Source organism: Rhineura floridana, chromosome 10, assembly GCF_030035675.1.
Source record: "Rhineura floridana isolate rRhiFlo1 chromosome 10, rRhiFlo1.hap2, whole genome shotgun sequence".
Lineage (NCBI taxonomy): Eukaryota > Metazoa > Chordata > Lepidosauria > Squamata > Rhineuridae > Rhineura > Rhineura floridana.
In genome coordinates this window covers 62,342,489-62,357,998 of record NC_084489.1, presented here as the reverse complement: position 1 = coordinate 62,357,998, position 15,510 = coordinate 62,342,489, and the positions used below count along the sequence as shown (strand labels likewise).

The following is a 15,510-nucleotide window of genomic DNA, read 5'->3' as shown; positions in this document are numbered from 1 at the left end:
ACATAATATGTACTGTAAGTGGAGACAAGGATCGTCAGATGCAAATGGGAAGATGGGTGAAAGAGGGAATTTCAGTTGGTACAGCTTTTCACACCACACTGCAACAAGGAAGAAAAACTGTGCTGAAGGAAATTTTCTCTTCTATGCAGCTACTTCCATAAAAACAATTTTATTGTGCCATACATTAAAAACTTACACATCTCCTGTGGCATGATGCACTTTTGTAGTCAAAAGCCTACTTCATCAGGTGCTTTTGCACTAGAAGATATGTGCACACCCCAGCTTACTCATAAATAGGTCTCATTATGTTTAATGGGCCTTACTTCCTAGTACAGGGTGGCCAACATGATGCCCTCCATATGTTGTTGGGCTCTGACTCTCATGTCACCCCCAGGCAGCACAACCGCCGGTCAGGAATTGATTGGAATTGGCATCCAACAATATCTGGAGGACACCACATTGGCTTCCCCTGCCCTAGTAATTGTATTTACCTGAGAGTAAATGGGACTTACATCTGTGTTGGCATATATTGGATTGCACAGTTAGACTGCAATCCTAAACACATGTATTTGGCGGTAAGTCCCACTGAACACAGTGGGACTTAACTTTTGAGTAAACATGTATAGCTTATTCTATCTTCTTTAGGGACAACATTCCTCATGTTTGATTTATCAACCAAGGACATTCGACCAGCAGAGTGAGGCCTCTAGGAGGAACATGCTCTCATAACTGCTAGAAAAACATCCCTGTAATAAGAATAATAATACTTTGAGTACACTCCACTCAACCAAAGATGAAAGGGTACACCCTCTATTTTCCTAGCCAGCAAATAGTTTTGAGGGAGGGTTGCTGTAATCATATAGCACTTTAATTGCTAAGTGATGTGCATAGGTTAAAAACCAAGACAAACACATTTATATTCTTGCATGGCATTTTAATGTAACTATATTTATATTTGTCTATCCGGCTAACTATCTATCTATCCAGCTAAATAAACTTACTGTCCAACATGAAAAAGGAAAGTCAGTAGCTGCTGGAAAATGGCTGATTTCTGGTGTGAAATATCCTTCCTAAATTTCATTCCAATCATTAATAGTTAGCATAATATTTCTCTATGACTTGATTGCTATAATTAATAGCTAGCACAATGCATGTATTGGATTAGCTAATACTGTTCAACAGTCGTATTCATCCATGCCTTCATACATAAATTATTATGAAAGTATCACGCATAGCCTATGATCAACTGAATCCTCTCATTGCATCTTATTTTGTGTGTTACAGCGGGAGAACAATGACATTAGAACTTGTCCATTCTACAAGAATTTGTGGAATTGCAAAGGGCAGGGTGGAAGGAAAGGATTATTGCAGGCACAGAGTATAGTAACTTCACACATGCCTTCCTTTATATTGTCATAAACTCTTGCACAACCTGCTGGCTATAATTCTTGACCTGCCCTCTCTCTGCTCATAACCCTACGCTAATGTGCAACACAAATCATGGGTTACCCAGGTGCTTCAAGGCATGTCACAGGAGAGAAGTGAACACGCAAGTCCATCATATGGGTTAAATACAGCCATAGCACCACTGGTTACAGACACATAAAAATTTGGTGCAGCATAGGGCAAGGATCCATCTCTTGAGCAGCCTGTCCTCTGGCTGATGCCAGGACCAGCCCACCTGCTGGATCAAGGAGGTGTTGCTGGACTCTGGGCTCCACTATGGTGTGGCTGTAGGTTGTGGCCCCCACTGGCAACCTGGGTGTGTGGCAGCCTGCCTCAGCCCCCTGAGCTAGGGGAAGATGACTGCGGCAATGCCTGTGCTGTGGACCGGGCTGGCTTAAGTAGCAAGTCTTCCCTCTGGGTCCATGATCAAGCCCCACCCACCAGGCACAGCATAGGAGAGGCTTCCAGGTTTGAGGGTGTGACTGTGACACCTCAGTTTGCAGGAGACTGAAAGCCCATGCAACCCAGGCGCTACTTGAAGTGAGGGACCTCAAAACCACCAGTACTATTAATCAATCAATCATATTTGTTAGAAGCTTTTCTCACCAAAGTGACTCAAAGTCACTCTGGGGAAAAACAGATAAAAACACACATAGTCAATAAAATCTAAAGTTCATCAGTACATTAATAGTCAAACAAAGGCATACACAATAATCAATAAAGACTTACTGAATTTACTAAAATATTGAAAAAATGGAAATGGACAGCCTTCATGTCAATTCCAGCTTATGGCAACCCTACAAATAGGGTTTTCATGGTAAGTGGTATTCAGAGGTGGTATTACCATTGCCTTCCTCTGAGGCTAAGAGGCAGTGACTGGCCCAAGGTCACCCAGTGAGCTTCATGACTATGTGGGGATTCGAACCCTGGTCTCCCAGGTCGTAGTCCAACACGCTAACTACTACACCACACTGGCTCTCTACTAAAATCTTAAAACCCATCAAATACTGAAAATAATTGAGGTGTCACACATCAAGGGCCAAAGGCCTGGGTGAAGAGTAAGAACTTTGCCTGGTGCCTAAAGATGGATAAAGACAGTGCCAGGCATGCTTCCCTGGGGAAAGCATTCCATAGCTGGGGGGCCACCACTGAAAAGGCACATTGTCATGTTGCTCAGCCTTCCGTGGAGGGGACACACAAAGAAGGGCCTCTGATAATGAATGCAAGGTCCAGGTTGGTTCATGCAAAGATAGGCAGTCCTTGAGATATTGGGATCCTTAGCAGCATAAGGTCTAAACAAGCACATTGAATTAAGCCCAGAAACTAATCGGTAGCCAGTGCAGCCATGCCAGAATTGGTGTTATATGTGCAGACTGACTTGCCCTGGTCAGCAATCTGGCCACTGAATTCTGCAACAGCTGCAGCTTCCGAACCATCTTCAAAGACAGCTCCACATATAACACATTGAAGTAGTCTAACCTAGAGGTTCCCAAAAGTTCTGTAGACAACAGAAGTTAGGCTATCCCTGTTCAGATAGGGGCACAGCTGGGCCACCAGTTGAAGCTGATGGATGGCACTCTGCGCCACTGAGACCACTTGAGCCTCAAGCAGCAGTAATGCACCCAGGAGTACACCCAAGCTACCTACCTGCTCTTTCAGAGGGAGCATAGCTCCATCCAGAGTAAGGCCATGTCAGGTCTAGAGAACCACTCACTAACAGTGCCTCAGTCTTGTCTGGATTTTACCCATTTTATCTTTGCGGGGGTGGTGGTGATGCGCAATGTATGCATCCAAGAAGACGTGCAAAGATGCCCATGGAAGATACCTTAACCCCATTAATGACTCCTGTTGGGGCAGAAGGAAAGCAATGAATGAGCGAAGGGGATGGAAGGGAACAGAGAACTCTGGAGGAAATGATGTCACTTTCCCCTCCTACAATGAAAAGCAGCCCCCCCCCGTGGGGTCTGCTGGTTGCCATGGTGTCCCAGGACTAGCTCCTCGCCCACGTTCTTTTCCGAGGCTTTAGAGAAGAGGAAAGATGGCCCGAGCACTGTCGCTCCCCGCCTCTCTCTTCTCCCCCCATGACCAAGACGACATGGGCGCGACCGAGCGGGCTCGGGCCTTGGTCTCCACGCGGAAGCTAAGCATGTCCCCGAACATCTTGGAGCTCTTGACGCTGCCTTGCTGCTTCGAGGACTTGGAGACTGATTACCGGTAACGCGCTCAAGCCGCCTGCAGGGGGCGACGGGGAGGACTCGCTAATAAGGAGTGAAAGCGAAATTGAGGGCCTTTTCAGGGGAGGGCGGCAACGGCAAGGGATCGTCTTTGTGTGCGCGCCGGGCCCGCGCACACGTACTCTTGCTGTATGGCTGCTGCCGCCGCTGATTGCCTTTTTCTCGTGCCGTTCCTCCAAATCGCGGTCAAGGTTGTCTACACGATCTGCTTTAATTTAATTTCCTTTCTTGATTAAAACATCAATTTTCTGCTCCCGCCGCCCAATATTCTCAAAGCTGCTTACAGTAACCAGGCTCCGCTAGCTTTCTTCTCTTTGATCTCTCCTCATCCGCTTGTTTGTTCAACATCTAGCCCAGTGCTTCCAAACCTTTTTCACTAGGGACCACTTGAAAATTGCTGAGGATCTTGGTGGACCACTTAATAATTTTGCCGCCTGTTGTAACAGTTGTAATGAGCTGTGCTAGATTCTGCATTATTTCAATTGTGTTTTATTGCTTCTTTACAGGGGTGTGGTCTTCCAGGATCTGTGGGGTCTTAGACCCCTTACTTTTTTGGGAGCAGGGTCCCAGCAGGGTCGCTATGTCTCCAACATACTATGAGCCAATCAGTGTGAAAGAGGAGTGTGTTAGCCACTGAGAAGAGTCGTCTAACATGCTTCCTTGTCCTTTTTTGGTCATTGGAGCCAATCGGAGTAAAAGAGTTGAGTCAGCCACTAGTGGTTAACACTCTCCACTTTCATGCTTATTGGCTTCTAGGGATGTCTGTTGTTATGGGAGAAGGTATTAATAAGGGATTTAATTCTCAACCCAGCAGCAAAAAAAAGGGAGGAGATGTGGCTGTGACTATCAGGAAGGGACCCTGCACTTCTGAATTTGCCACTACACTACTGGTTATATATTGTAATTATTTTGTATTACAATTTGCATTCCATAGAATTCAAATTGTAATACAATAAAATACAATACAAGAAACAAAAGAAGCCATGAAATACAATTAACAAATCAATGTGAATATTTAATGTGGACTTGCTGCAGACCACCTGAATGAAGCAATCAGATCACTGATGGCTGGTCCATGGACCACAGTTTGGGAACCTCTGATCTACCCCAATGAAGCTTTATGGAGAATTTAAAAGCCTGTGCGCTATTGTGTGACAATTTTAGTTGGCCAAACAAAGGCAATTGCCCTACTATGAATTTTGGAATGTTTCTCATGGGCTACCTTTGCTTTTTGAGTAATCGTCATATAAATCACAACATTCAACACCAACACCAGTCGAAGTTAAAACGTCAAAAGCACAAAACAATTCAGCAGCCACGGAAGAAAAATGAACAGCAAAAGTCAAGTGGGGAAAAGGAGGGAAAGAAAGATTCAGCCAAAGTACAAGAGCATTGGGTGGATGGCGGGGAGGTCCTTGCCTCTCCTTTGGACAAGGTCCTTTCATCTTAGGTTGTTTTTATTTGAGATGTATAATTTGGCCAGTTTTCTTAGCCTTCATAAATATTATTATGAAACCTCCAGGCGATGTATCTGGAAAGGGTGTTCCACAGTGCCACAACCAAAAAATTATTATTAGTATTTCATTATTTATTACATTTCTCCATCACTTTATAAAAAACTCTCAAAGCAATTTGATGAAAATAAAATGCACCACATAAAAACAATTTGAAGCCAGAAACATTTAAAAATGAACAATCCAAAATACACAAAATGCCCATCCAGCAGCATATTAATAAAGGCAAGCCCTACCCACCCCACTAAAAGATGAGCACCACCATAGGAATCTTAATTACTAAATGCCTAAGAGAAGAACATCTTAGCCTGGTTCCTGAAGAGCAGCAAGGCTGGTGCTAGGTGCGTCTCTGGGGAGAGTGTTCAACAGATGGGGGGGAATCACTGAAAAGGCCTGTTCTTACGTGGCCGCCCTCCACCCCTTTCTCAGGTGAGGCACATGGAGAAAGGCCTCTGATGAAGACCACAGGATAGGAAAGTCTATGGCTGGTCACCATTCACCTCACCTCTGAAAGGGCCATGAGACAGAGCTAGGTGGCTGCCTCAGGAAGCTGATTTGGGGGGTTGGGCTGGAAGGGCAGCAAATGGTTTGGGGATGAATTTATTATCATTGGGGTGTGTCCAGTTAAGTGTTAATCAGTGTAGACCCATTGAAATTAATAGGCCTAAGTTAGTCCTGCTATTAATTTCAATGGGTCTACTCTGAGTAGGGCTAACATTGGATACAACCCATTGCATTTTACTACCACAGAGGATGAGAGGCACTTGTGGGATTTTCTACGTCTTAACGTGATAAATGGGCCCTCTGCACTTTAATTGAGGGGGAGGCAGCTTCACCACGGGAGCCAAATGGCTGCCCTTCAGAAGGCTGTCCTTCAGATGCCTGGACCCTCTCTCACTAGGACACTCTTCCCTAACCTGGTGCTCTCCAGATGTTTTGAACTACACTTCCCACTATCCTTAGCCAGCATGCTGGGGCTGATGGGAATTGTAATCCAAATAACCTGGAGAACTCCAGATTGGGAGAGGCTGCTCTAGGTTAAAATTAGCACTTATATTACACTCAGAAACAGATCTGGAACCAGTGCAGTTCTTGTAATACAGCTACATTGTGCTCAAGTTTATTTATTATTTATTATTTGATTTATATCCCACCCTTCCTGCCAGCAGGAGTCCAGGGTGGCAAACAAAAGCACTAAAAACACTTTAAAACATCATAAAAACAGACTTTAAAATACATTGAAACAAAACAACTGTAAAAACATTTTTTTTAAAAGCTTTGAAGACATCTTTAAAAAAAGGTTAAAAAACATATTGTTTTTAAAAAATGTTCAAAAACATATTAAAAAGCAATTCCAACACAGAAGCAGACTGGGACAAGGTCTAAACTTAAAAGGCTTGTTGAAAAAGGAAGGTCTTCAATAGGCACCGAAAAGATAACAGAGATGGTGCCTATCTAATATTTAAGGGTAGGGAGTTCCACAGGGTAGGTGCCGCCACACTAAAGGTTCGTTTCCTATGTTGTGTGGAACAGACCTCCTGATAAGATGGTATCTGCAGGAGGCCCTCACCTTCAGAGCGCAGTGATCAGCTGGGTATATAAGGGATAACACGGTCTTTCAGGTATCCTGATCCCAAGCTGTATAGGGCTTTATGCACCAAAACTAGAACCTTGAACTTGGCTTGGTAGGAAATGGGCAGCCAGTGCAATCCTTTCAGCAGCGGGGGATATGTTGGCGATACCCTGCCCCAGTTAGCAGTCTCACCACTGCATTTTGCACCAGCAGCAGCTTCCGAACCAACCTCAAGGGCAGCCCCACATAGAACGCATTACAGTAATCCAGCCTGGAGGTTACCAGTGCGTGGACAACAGTGGTCAGGCTATCCCAGTCCAGAAACTACCACAGCTGTCTTACCAGCTAAAACTGGTAAAAGGCACTCCTAGCCACAGAGGTCACCTGGGCCTCTAGCTACAAAGATGGATCTAGGAGCACCCCCAGACTATGCACTTGCTCTTTCAGAGGGAGTACAACCCCATCCAAAGCAGGCAACTGACCAATTATATGAACTCGAGAACCACCAACCCATGGTGCCTCTGTCTTGCTAGGATTCAGACTCAGTTTATTGGCCCTTATCCAGCCCACCACTGAGTCCAGAGAGCAGTCCAGGGCTTGCATGGCCTCTCCCGATTCAGATTATAAAGAAATAGAGCTGGGTATCATCAGCGTAGTGCTGACACCTTGCCCCAAATCTCCTGATGACTGCTCCCAAGGGCTTCATATAGATGTTAAACAGCATTGGGGACAAGATGGTACTCTGTGCACCCCACAGCACAATTGCCAGGGGGCCGAAAGACAATCATTCAATGCTATTCTCTGAAAACGACCCTGGAGATAGGATTGAAACCATTGTAAAACAGTGCCTCCGATACCCATCTCACCAAACCAGCTCAGAAGGATACCATGGTCAATGGTATCAAAAGCCGCTGAGAAATTAAGTAAGAGTAATAGTGTCGCACTCCGCCTGTCCTTCTCCCAATAAAGGTCATCCATCAGGGCGACCAAGGCCAATTCAGTCCCATAACCAGGCCTAACCAAGTTATCCTCAGAAAAACAACTACATGTAGACCTTACCTCATCTCTATTTTTTTGGTGAATTCCATTCACATACATTCAGCTGTCAGTAATCAAGTGAAGTAGATCAAACCTCAGACACTTGCTAGTCCTGCTGAAGGCATGCACATTTATTGGCAGAAGAAATCATGGTTATGTATCAGCTCTCAGCGTAGCAAACGAACAAAGAAGAGGGTCCCCAAAAATGAGTAACAAAAAGACTTAAGAGACAGGAACCTAAATGAAAATTAATATAAAAAATAATTATAAGAACGTGAAGAACTACATATGAACATTTGTAGATATGTGTATATTGAATGCAAGATTACAAAATGCAAATGCAAATTCTCAAAGCCATAGGCACTATTTACAAAAAAGAAGTACTCCAAACAGTACAAATGATGAACTGATAAGATCTCCAGGATTGCATCTCAATCTTGTAGTGGTTAAGGTGTTGGACTACGAGCTGGGAGACCAGGGTTCAAATCCTCACATAGCCATGAAGCTCACTGGGTGACCTTGGGCCAGTCACTGCCTCTCAGCCTCAGAGGAAGGCAGTGGTAAACCCCCTCTGAATACCGCTTACCATGAAAACCCTATTCATAGGGTTGCCATAAATTGGGATCGACTTGAAGGCAGTCCATTTCCATCTTCATATTTCTTCAGAATCTGAATGGAGAATCATTAATAGACAACAGCCATAATCCCATTTAGTACCTCAAATTTTTCTTTTTTACTTTCAGAACAATATTATTCCTGTTAATCTACTTTGATTCTTCTCTGAGCACTTAATCTTATGAGTTCAACCGGAAGGTTGTGACTTGAAAATACTGTAATCCAGAAATGAAGAAATTTTGAGTCCTGGGCAAGGAGTGAGTATATGCTACTGCTCATTTGAAGAGAATTTGTATTTACATTTTGTAAGTTTGCATTCTATATACACATGTTTGTATGTACAGTTGTTCATGTTCTTACAGTTATGATTTTTTGATACTTGTTTTCATTTGGGTTCCTGTGACATTGTGTTTGTTACTCATCTCTCTGGGTAAACATTTTTAAAATAAGCATGCCTACAGCTATTCATATGTTACTAACATGTAATTGAGGCAGATAGATGTTGTCTTGCACAAAGCAACCAGATAGACTGTTCCCAATTCTGTTGGCTTTCACAAGATGAAAAATGAATGCATTATGTGTGCAACAATAAATACAATGCCAACTTGAAGAGAGAGAAAAAATCTCGAGATCAGGTTTGTTAAAACTGCATCATGTTGTGAGCAAAGCACAGAGGGGAGATGGCAGAGTATATGCTTTGCATGCTGGACATCCCAGGTTGCCTGAAGAGGCCATGCTAGTTGGAGGAAGCAATACTGGGCTAGATGACTATACTCTATAAAGCCCTAAACGACTTGGCACCAGGTCCGTGAGGAACCACATTCCCCAATACCTCCTGACTTAAGCCCTACAGTCAGCTGGAGAAGCCTTGCTTAGGGTCCCATTGGCCAATGTTGCTGCCAGAGCACAACAGGGCATTTTGGGTGGCAGCACCCTGTTTTTGGAACACCCTCCCATAGGGTATTTGGTTGTCCTCTGCATTAGCTGATAGTCAGGTGCAAGTTAAAAACATATCTATTCGGGTCGTAAGTTGATGTTGACTCTGGAGCAGATGACGCCAGTTATTTATTACTGCTCATTTGTGTTTTAATTTTTTTTTAAAAAAAATAGGGGTTTTTATTTATTTATTTAAATATATACTGCTTAATATAATAAAAATCTCTGTGGTTTACAAAAGAATCAGTAAAAATAACCCTTTTTTAAAAAAGTTTTTAAAATGTTTTTAACGCTGTTTTGTCTTAATGTATTTTAGGATTTGTTTTTATGATGTTTTAAAGGGATTTTAGTGCCTTGTTTGCCGCCCTGGGCTCCTGCTGGGAGGAAGGGTGGGATACAAATTAAATAAATAAATAAATAAATAACAAAAATACACCAGTAACGATCAATAAAATTTCCTTAAAACTAAATAAAACAAGGTAAAAACAAAAGTATATGTCACAAATAAAACTTGGCAGTGTACGAAAGAGAGAATTTAAAAAGTCAGAGTCTAGGAAAGTTTGCATAAACGTAAACTTTTTAAAGAGACTTTTAAAAGGTCATTACTGTCTCTTCCTTGTAAATTACCTGAGGGAGTGTAATATTCTATATTGTACTTTCTATATTGTTGTAAGCTGTCCTGTGTTCCTGTCTGGGAACCATAGAATGAATAAATAAATGGATAAATATTTTAACCTGCTATAAGGCAGCTTCCTATGTATGTCTTCAGTTGTTTTCCATGGCATCTTGGAACCAGAGGTAAAATCTTCCCACCACCTATCCCTCATTTAAGAATTAAATAGCATGATGTATTGCAATTCTTACACTGAACAACTACATGGACACTCCAGGTTTAATTGGCAGCTCCTCTGGGGGGGGTACTTATAATGCACCATTATTTTGCACACTTCCCCTCAAAGTAAGAAAGCTTCCTTGTACAATTCTTGTGCCCACATCAAGAATTGTGGCATCAGGCCATTAGCACTTCCCATTAATGCTGGAAATGAGTGTAGAGATGCACCAGCGTTTGTTCCTTGATGTCTCCAGTTCATTGTATACTGTGCAGGGTGATTTAAAATGGAATTGCATCTCTGAACCACTTTGGGAATCAGGAAATGCCACTTATCTTCCTTGCTCTAAAATATAGATGTTAAACTTTCTCATGTTGCTATTTAAAGAGTTTACAAATATGACAAGACTAACATCCAGGGAATGCCTGAGTGTTGCAGAAATGCAATCAGGGGAGTGGTTCTGAGAGATGTTGATGCAGAAGGCTATTTTAAAAATCGTCCTGGCATTTGTTCCAGTCTTCCCATAGTTTTGCACTAAGAGTTCCCCCATGCAAATGAGCTAAGTTTAGCTTGGGTGGCGTACATGTTGACTCAGTCTTACTCTGCATCCCAAGGACTAAGCAGCTGCCATGCACACCTGTTCTCTGGAGCTGGAAAAGCCAGTCATGTTTAGAACAGCAGCCACCTCCAGGAGGTTTGCATGTTGTGAGTTCATCCACAGAAGATTCTTCTTAATCTGGGCTTCCAAAATAATGTCGCAGTACAAGTCCAGGAAAGTAGGGGGGTAACCCCCCTGCAGTACAGCTGAAAGATGTTTTAGGTTAACATAAGAAGATCCTGCTGGATCAGGCCAGTGGCCCATCTAGTCCAACATCCTGTTCTCACAGTGGCCACCCACATGCCTTGCAAGCGCGACCTTAGCATGACAGCACTCTCCCTTCTGCAGTTTCTACTAACTGGTAAGCAGAAGCATACTGCCCCTGACCATGGAGGCAGAGTGTAGCCTTGATGGAGGCAGAACATAGGTTGCTCCAGATGGCAGATGTAAGCACATGGCGAGCCATTTGTGCTCCCCAGAGAACAGCTTTGCATCATATGACAACGTTACATTGTTGAAATCTAAGCAGGCCTTTGCCTGGTCAGTGCCTGGATGGGAGGCTGCCTAGCATCCGTATGCAAGCTGCTTTGAAAGCAAGAGTGAGATATAAGTGAACTATATAATTGCATGAGCAATGGGATTTCCAGATAAATGTATTCAGTACTGAACCCTCTTTAGGCTTCCTACTTGCAACATACAAGTAGGGAGAGTAAGTTGAGCACATTAAACTCTGCTCCCCTATCGCTATTCTTGTTGCCAGTTGGAGATCAAACTTTGCAGCAGGGAGCTTCCTGTACTTGTGGAGGATCCCTGCACAATTTAGAACCCTGATTTATTGTTGTTGTTGTTTACAATTATCAGTCACTTTATAAAATAAAAGGTCTCAAAAGCAACTTGACGGAAATAAAATGCAACACATAAAAGCAATTTTAAATCAGAAAAATTTAAAGCAATGACAACAGAAAATACATAAAATGCTCATCTAGCAACATATTAATGATGTTGTACCCACCCCATTAAAAAGTGAGCACCACACCATAGGAGGCAACATTAATTAATCAAAGGCCTTGGTAAACAAAAACATCCTAGTCTGGCATCTAAAGACTGACAATGGAGGCATCAGACACATCTCCCTAGGGAGAGCATTCCACATACAGGGGAGCCACCACTGAAAAGGCCTGTTCTCATGTGGCCGCCCTCCACACCACCTTTGGGCCTCTGATGAAGACCACAGGGCTGGGCTGATTCATATGGGAAGAGGCAGTCCTTGAGGTATCCATTTAGATATAGATTTTAAATGGTGCAGGCAGCTTCCACGAGTGCAGGAGGCTTCCTGCTTGACAAGTTCACCCACCAGCTCATGGAAAGTAACAGCATTGGAACTTGATGTTTGTCCCCACTCTCATGTTGCTTTTTTACATGAGCAGAACACCTGAACGGGGCTATAATTTAAAGGGCAATGGATAGTTTTACAGATTAGTGCTTCTGGAAGCTTAATGTTTGTTCAGTGTAATATCTCTGCTGTTGAGACTAACTATATTTTAACAAAAAATTCTGTAGGCCTACAATTTCAGAAGACCTAAAAATAGGTTTTGGGATCTCAGATCATGCTACTCAAACTGATACAAGTGAAATAGGAGATATAAAAGAGTTTATAGCAACAACAAGAACTTTATTACAGGTAAGCTGTTTTTTCTGCCGATCATTCAAGCAGAGCTGTGTTGACATACATATGAGACACTGCAATCATTTACATAAGTAGCTAGTTTTTATTGTGTGTAAACAATATCTATATTTTAACCATCATAATTTAACATCTGTGTTCATTTTTTCTTCAGAAATTATGGGTAATTTTTTCATTCACTTTCATTGTCAATGTTCCTGTTGTCACTATTATCAACTGCAGATAGCATATGCAAGTGAAAAGTGGAATCAAAATGGTTAAGACTGTGTGACATATGGGCCCAGTTTGAATGTAACACCAAACCATGTTTATCATTATGAGAATAAGCCAAGCCTCTTCATAGGCTCATGCACTTCTGGGGCAGCCATGAAGAGATCAGAAACTTCCACTTCCATTTTAGATTAATTGCAGTTTAGTGTGTTGTCTGAACTCTAAACTGTGATTAATCTTAACTATGGTTAGTGGAAACAAGCCAAATTCATAAACTAGGGTCTCAAATTGGCTTGTTTCTACTAACCATATTAAGATTAACCACAATTTGCCCAAGTTCAGAAAGCGTCCATAATAGAAATATTTAAAGGGCGGTTTAGATCATTTTTATTTGTTCAGGCTTTTAGATCATGAAACAAATTGGCTTTTAGTGGAGTGGTACAATGGATATGGTCACTGCTGATCTATGTTAAGATTAGAATATGTGATTTTAATTTTTTTTTTACTGTACTGCTTTGTTTTATTATTTAAGTTGTTAGCTGTCCTGTTCTCCCATTTGGAGGGAAGGTGGAATATAAAAACTGTGAATTAATTAAGTAAATAAACTTCAGGTAATAAAAAATGCGAGAGCCAGTGTGGTGTAGTGGTTAAGGTGTTGGACTACGACCTAGGAGACCAGGGTTTGAATACCCACACAGCCATGAAGCTCACTGGGTGACCTTGGGCCAGTCACTGCCCCTCAGCCTCAGAGGAAGGCAATGGTAAACCCCCTCTGAATACCACTTACCATGAAAACCTTATTCATAGGGTCGCCATAAGTCGGAATCGACTTGAAGGCAGTCCATTTCCTTTTCCTTTCAATAAAAAATGCAAGTGAAAGATTCTGAACTGCTCCTCATAACTGAATCGGAAGAGGAGGAGGGAGTGCACAAGCCTAGGGGAAACTAGGTTTGTTCTTGTAATGCTAAACTATAGTTTAGCACAGAGATGCAGATCCTGTGAAGTTGTTGGACTACAACTCCCATTATCAATTATCACTGCAAATGCTGGCTGGGGCTGATGGAAGTTGGAATCCAGCAACATCTCAAGGGCCACAAGATCCTCATCCTTGGTTTTGCAGTATATCCAAACCAGCCCATTGAAACAGGTACATAATTATGACAGGTGACTGAATATGTGGCTATGTTGAGGTAATTTGGCCCCTCCCATGCCAACCTATGGACTGACACAGCGTGTGTGTTCAGCTTGGTGAACTAATGTGTTTGGCAGCTCTTTTCTGTTCAGCTGAAACAGCTACAGAATAAATAATTTTGAACACATGACATTAACCTTTTTTTTTTTTGCATTTTCAGCTCACAGACATGCTCTATGACGATTTTGCTATGTATAAAAATGTCCTTAAAGCACAGTATGAGGAAAAAATACAGGAACAAGCAACAAAGCTCTGGCTAGAAATAAACGACAGGTTGAAATACATTGAGGACTTTTATAAGCAGGTACAGGGTAACTTTCCTCATCCCTCTTTAGCATCAATGTGCTGAAGCAGGGCTGGCACCAGGCATGCCGGGGCCCTTGGGCACCAGCCTACCCCAGGCCCCCACACCCGCATGCACGCACACCCCACCTACCTCTCTCTGAAGGGCCCCTCCTTAGGGTGGGTGGGTAGCACTCCCTTTGTTGATCCGCAGTGCGGATCGCGGAAAGGGAGCTCCCAGGCACCCTTCTAATGCCATGCAGGCCCGCGACCCCCCCACATGCTCCACCTACCTCTTCCTTGATGTAAATATTAGTTGTGCTGTGGGCGCAAGCCTGCCATCAACCAAGATGGTGTCCAAGGCTTCCCTAGGGGACTGATGTCTTCACTGCCATCTTGGTTGAGGGCATGCATGCGTGCAACGTGCACTCATCCCTGCCATCAACCAAGATGGCGGCAGGGGCATCAGCGCCTGAGGGAAACCTCAGCCACCATCTTGATTGATGGCAGGCTTGCGCCCGCAGTGCAACTAACATTTGCATCAAGCAAGAGGTAGGTGGACCATGCATGGGGGGTTGCAGGCCTGTGAGGTGACCCACACACCCTAAGGAGGGGCCCTTGAGGACCCCCCGGCCAGGGCCTGACCTGGCCGCCCTCTGGCGCCAGCCCTGTGCTGAAGTGTAAAGCATCTATGTATAATCATTTTAAATATTTAGTGTTTGTTTATATTTATAGCAATGTGTGTTCAAATGTTATATGCTTACAGCTAGCAAGACAGGACAGAGAGCATATCCAGGCTATAGATCTAAAGTGATTTACACTCCTGAAACCTTCACCTGTTGTGCTGTTAAGCACTATTGAGCTCAGCCTAACAACCAGCCCCAAATTGGGGAACTTTTTTGTTATGGGGATGCCTGGGAGAGTTTAAAGACTTTCTTTTTCCTTTTCTCCCTCTTAAAACCTCCTAGTATAATATGGCAAGTGTTGGTTTATAACATTATAATGTGCATCTGCTGATTGTTTCCTCCAGGATACAATAAGCCAGGCTTCCCCAACCTGGAACCCTGCAGATGTTTTGGACTACACCTTCCATCATCCTTGACCATTGGCCATGCTAGCTGGGGCTGATGGGAGTTGTATTCTCTGATCAAGTTGGGACCAGGTTAGCTCAAAGACCTCCTGCCCCTGTATAGACTTGTAAGATCACTTAGATCATCTGGGAAGATTCTAATTGTGGCGCCATACGCTGTAGAATATCATGGAGTGGTAATCCCAAAATGGGCATTTTCTGCTGTTGACCCTGCTCTGTGGAATGCCCTTGCCTCTGCTGTATGCGAAGCAGCAACCGTCAGTTCCTT

General features: G+C 43.2%; 1 protein-coding gene across 2 annotated transcripts in view; it reads left to right on the top strand.

Moving 5' to 3' along the window:
• The first annotated feature begins 3,484 nt into the window (after positions 1-3,484).
• The window catches only part of C10H10orf67 (chromosome 10 C10orf67 homolog), a 69,462-nt gene continuing 57,436 nt past the window's right edge, over positions 3,485-15,510 (top strand). Inside the window, exons 1-4 of one of the 2 annotated variants that reach the window (XM_061586557.1) lie at positions 3,602-3,660; positions 8,549-8,725; positions 12,345-12,465; positions 14,031-14,174. In XM_061586557.1, coding sequence (XP_061442541.1) covers positions 14,040-14,174 — 135 coding nt within the window. In that variant the 5' untranslated portion in view covers positions 3,602-3,660; positions 8,549-8,725; positions 12,345-12,465; positions 14,031-14,039. Of the gene's footprint in view, positions 3,661-8,548; positions 8,726-12,344; positions 12,466-14,030; positions 14,175-15,510 lie in introns of both variants that reach the window. The other variant, XM_061586556.1, reaches the window with a different exon arrangement.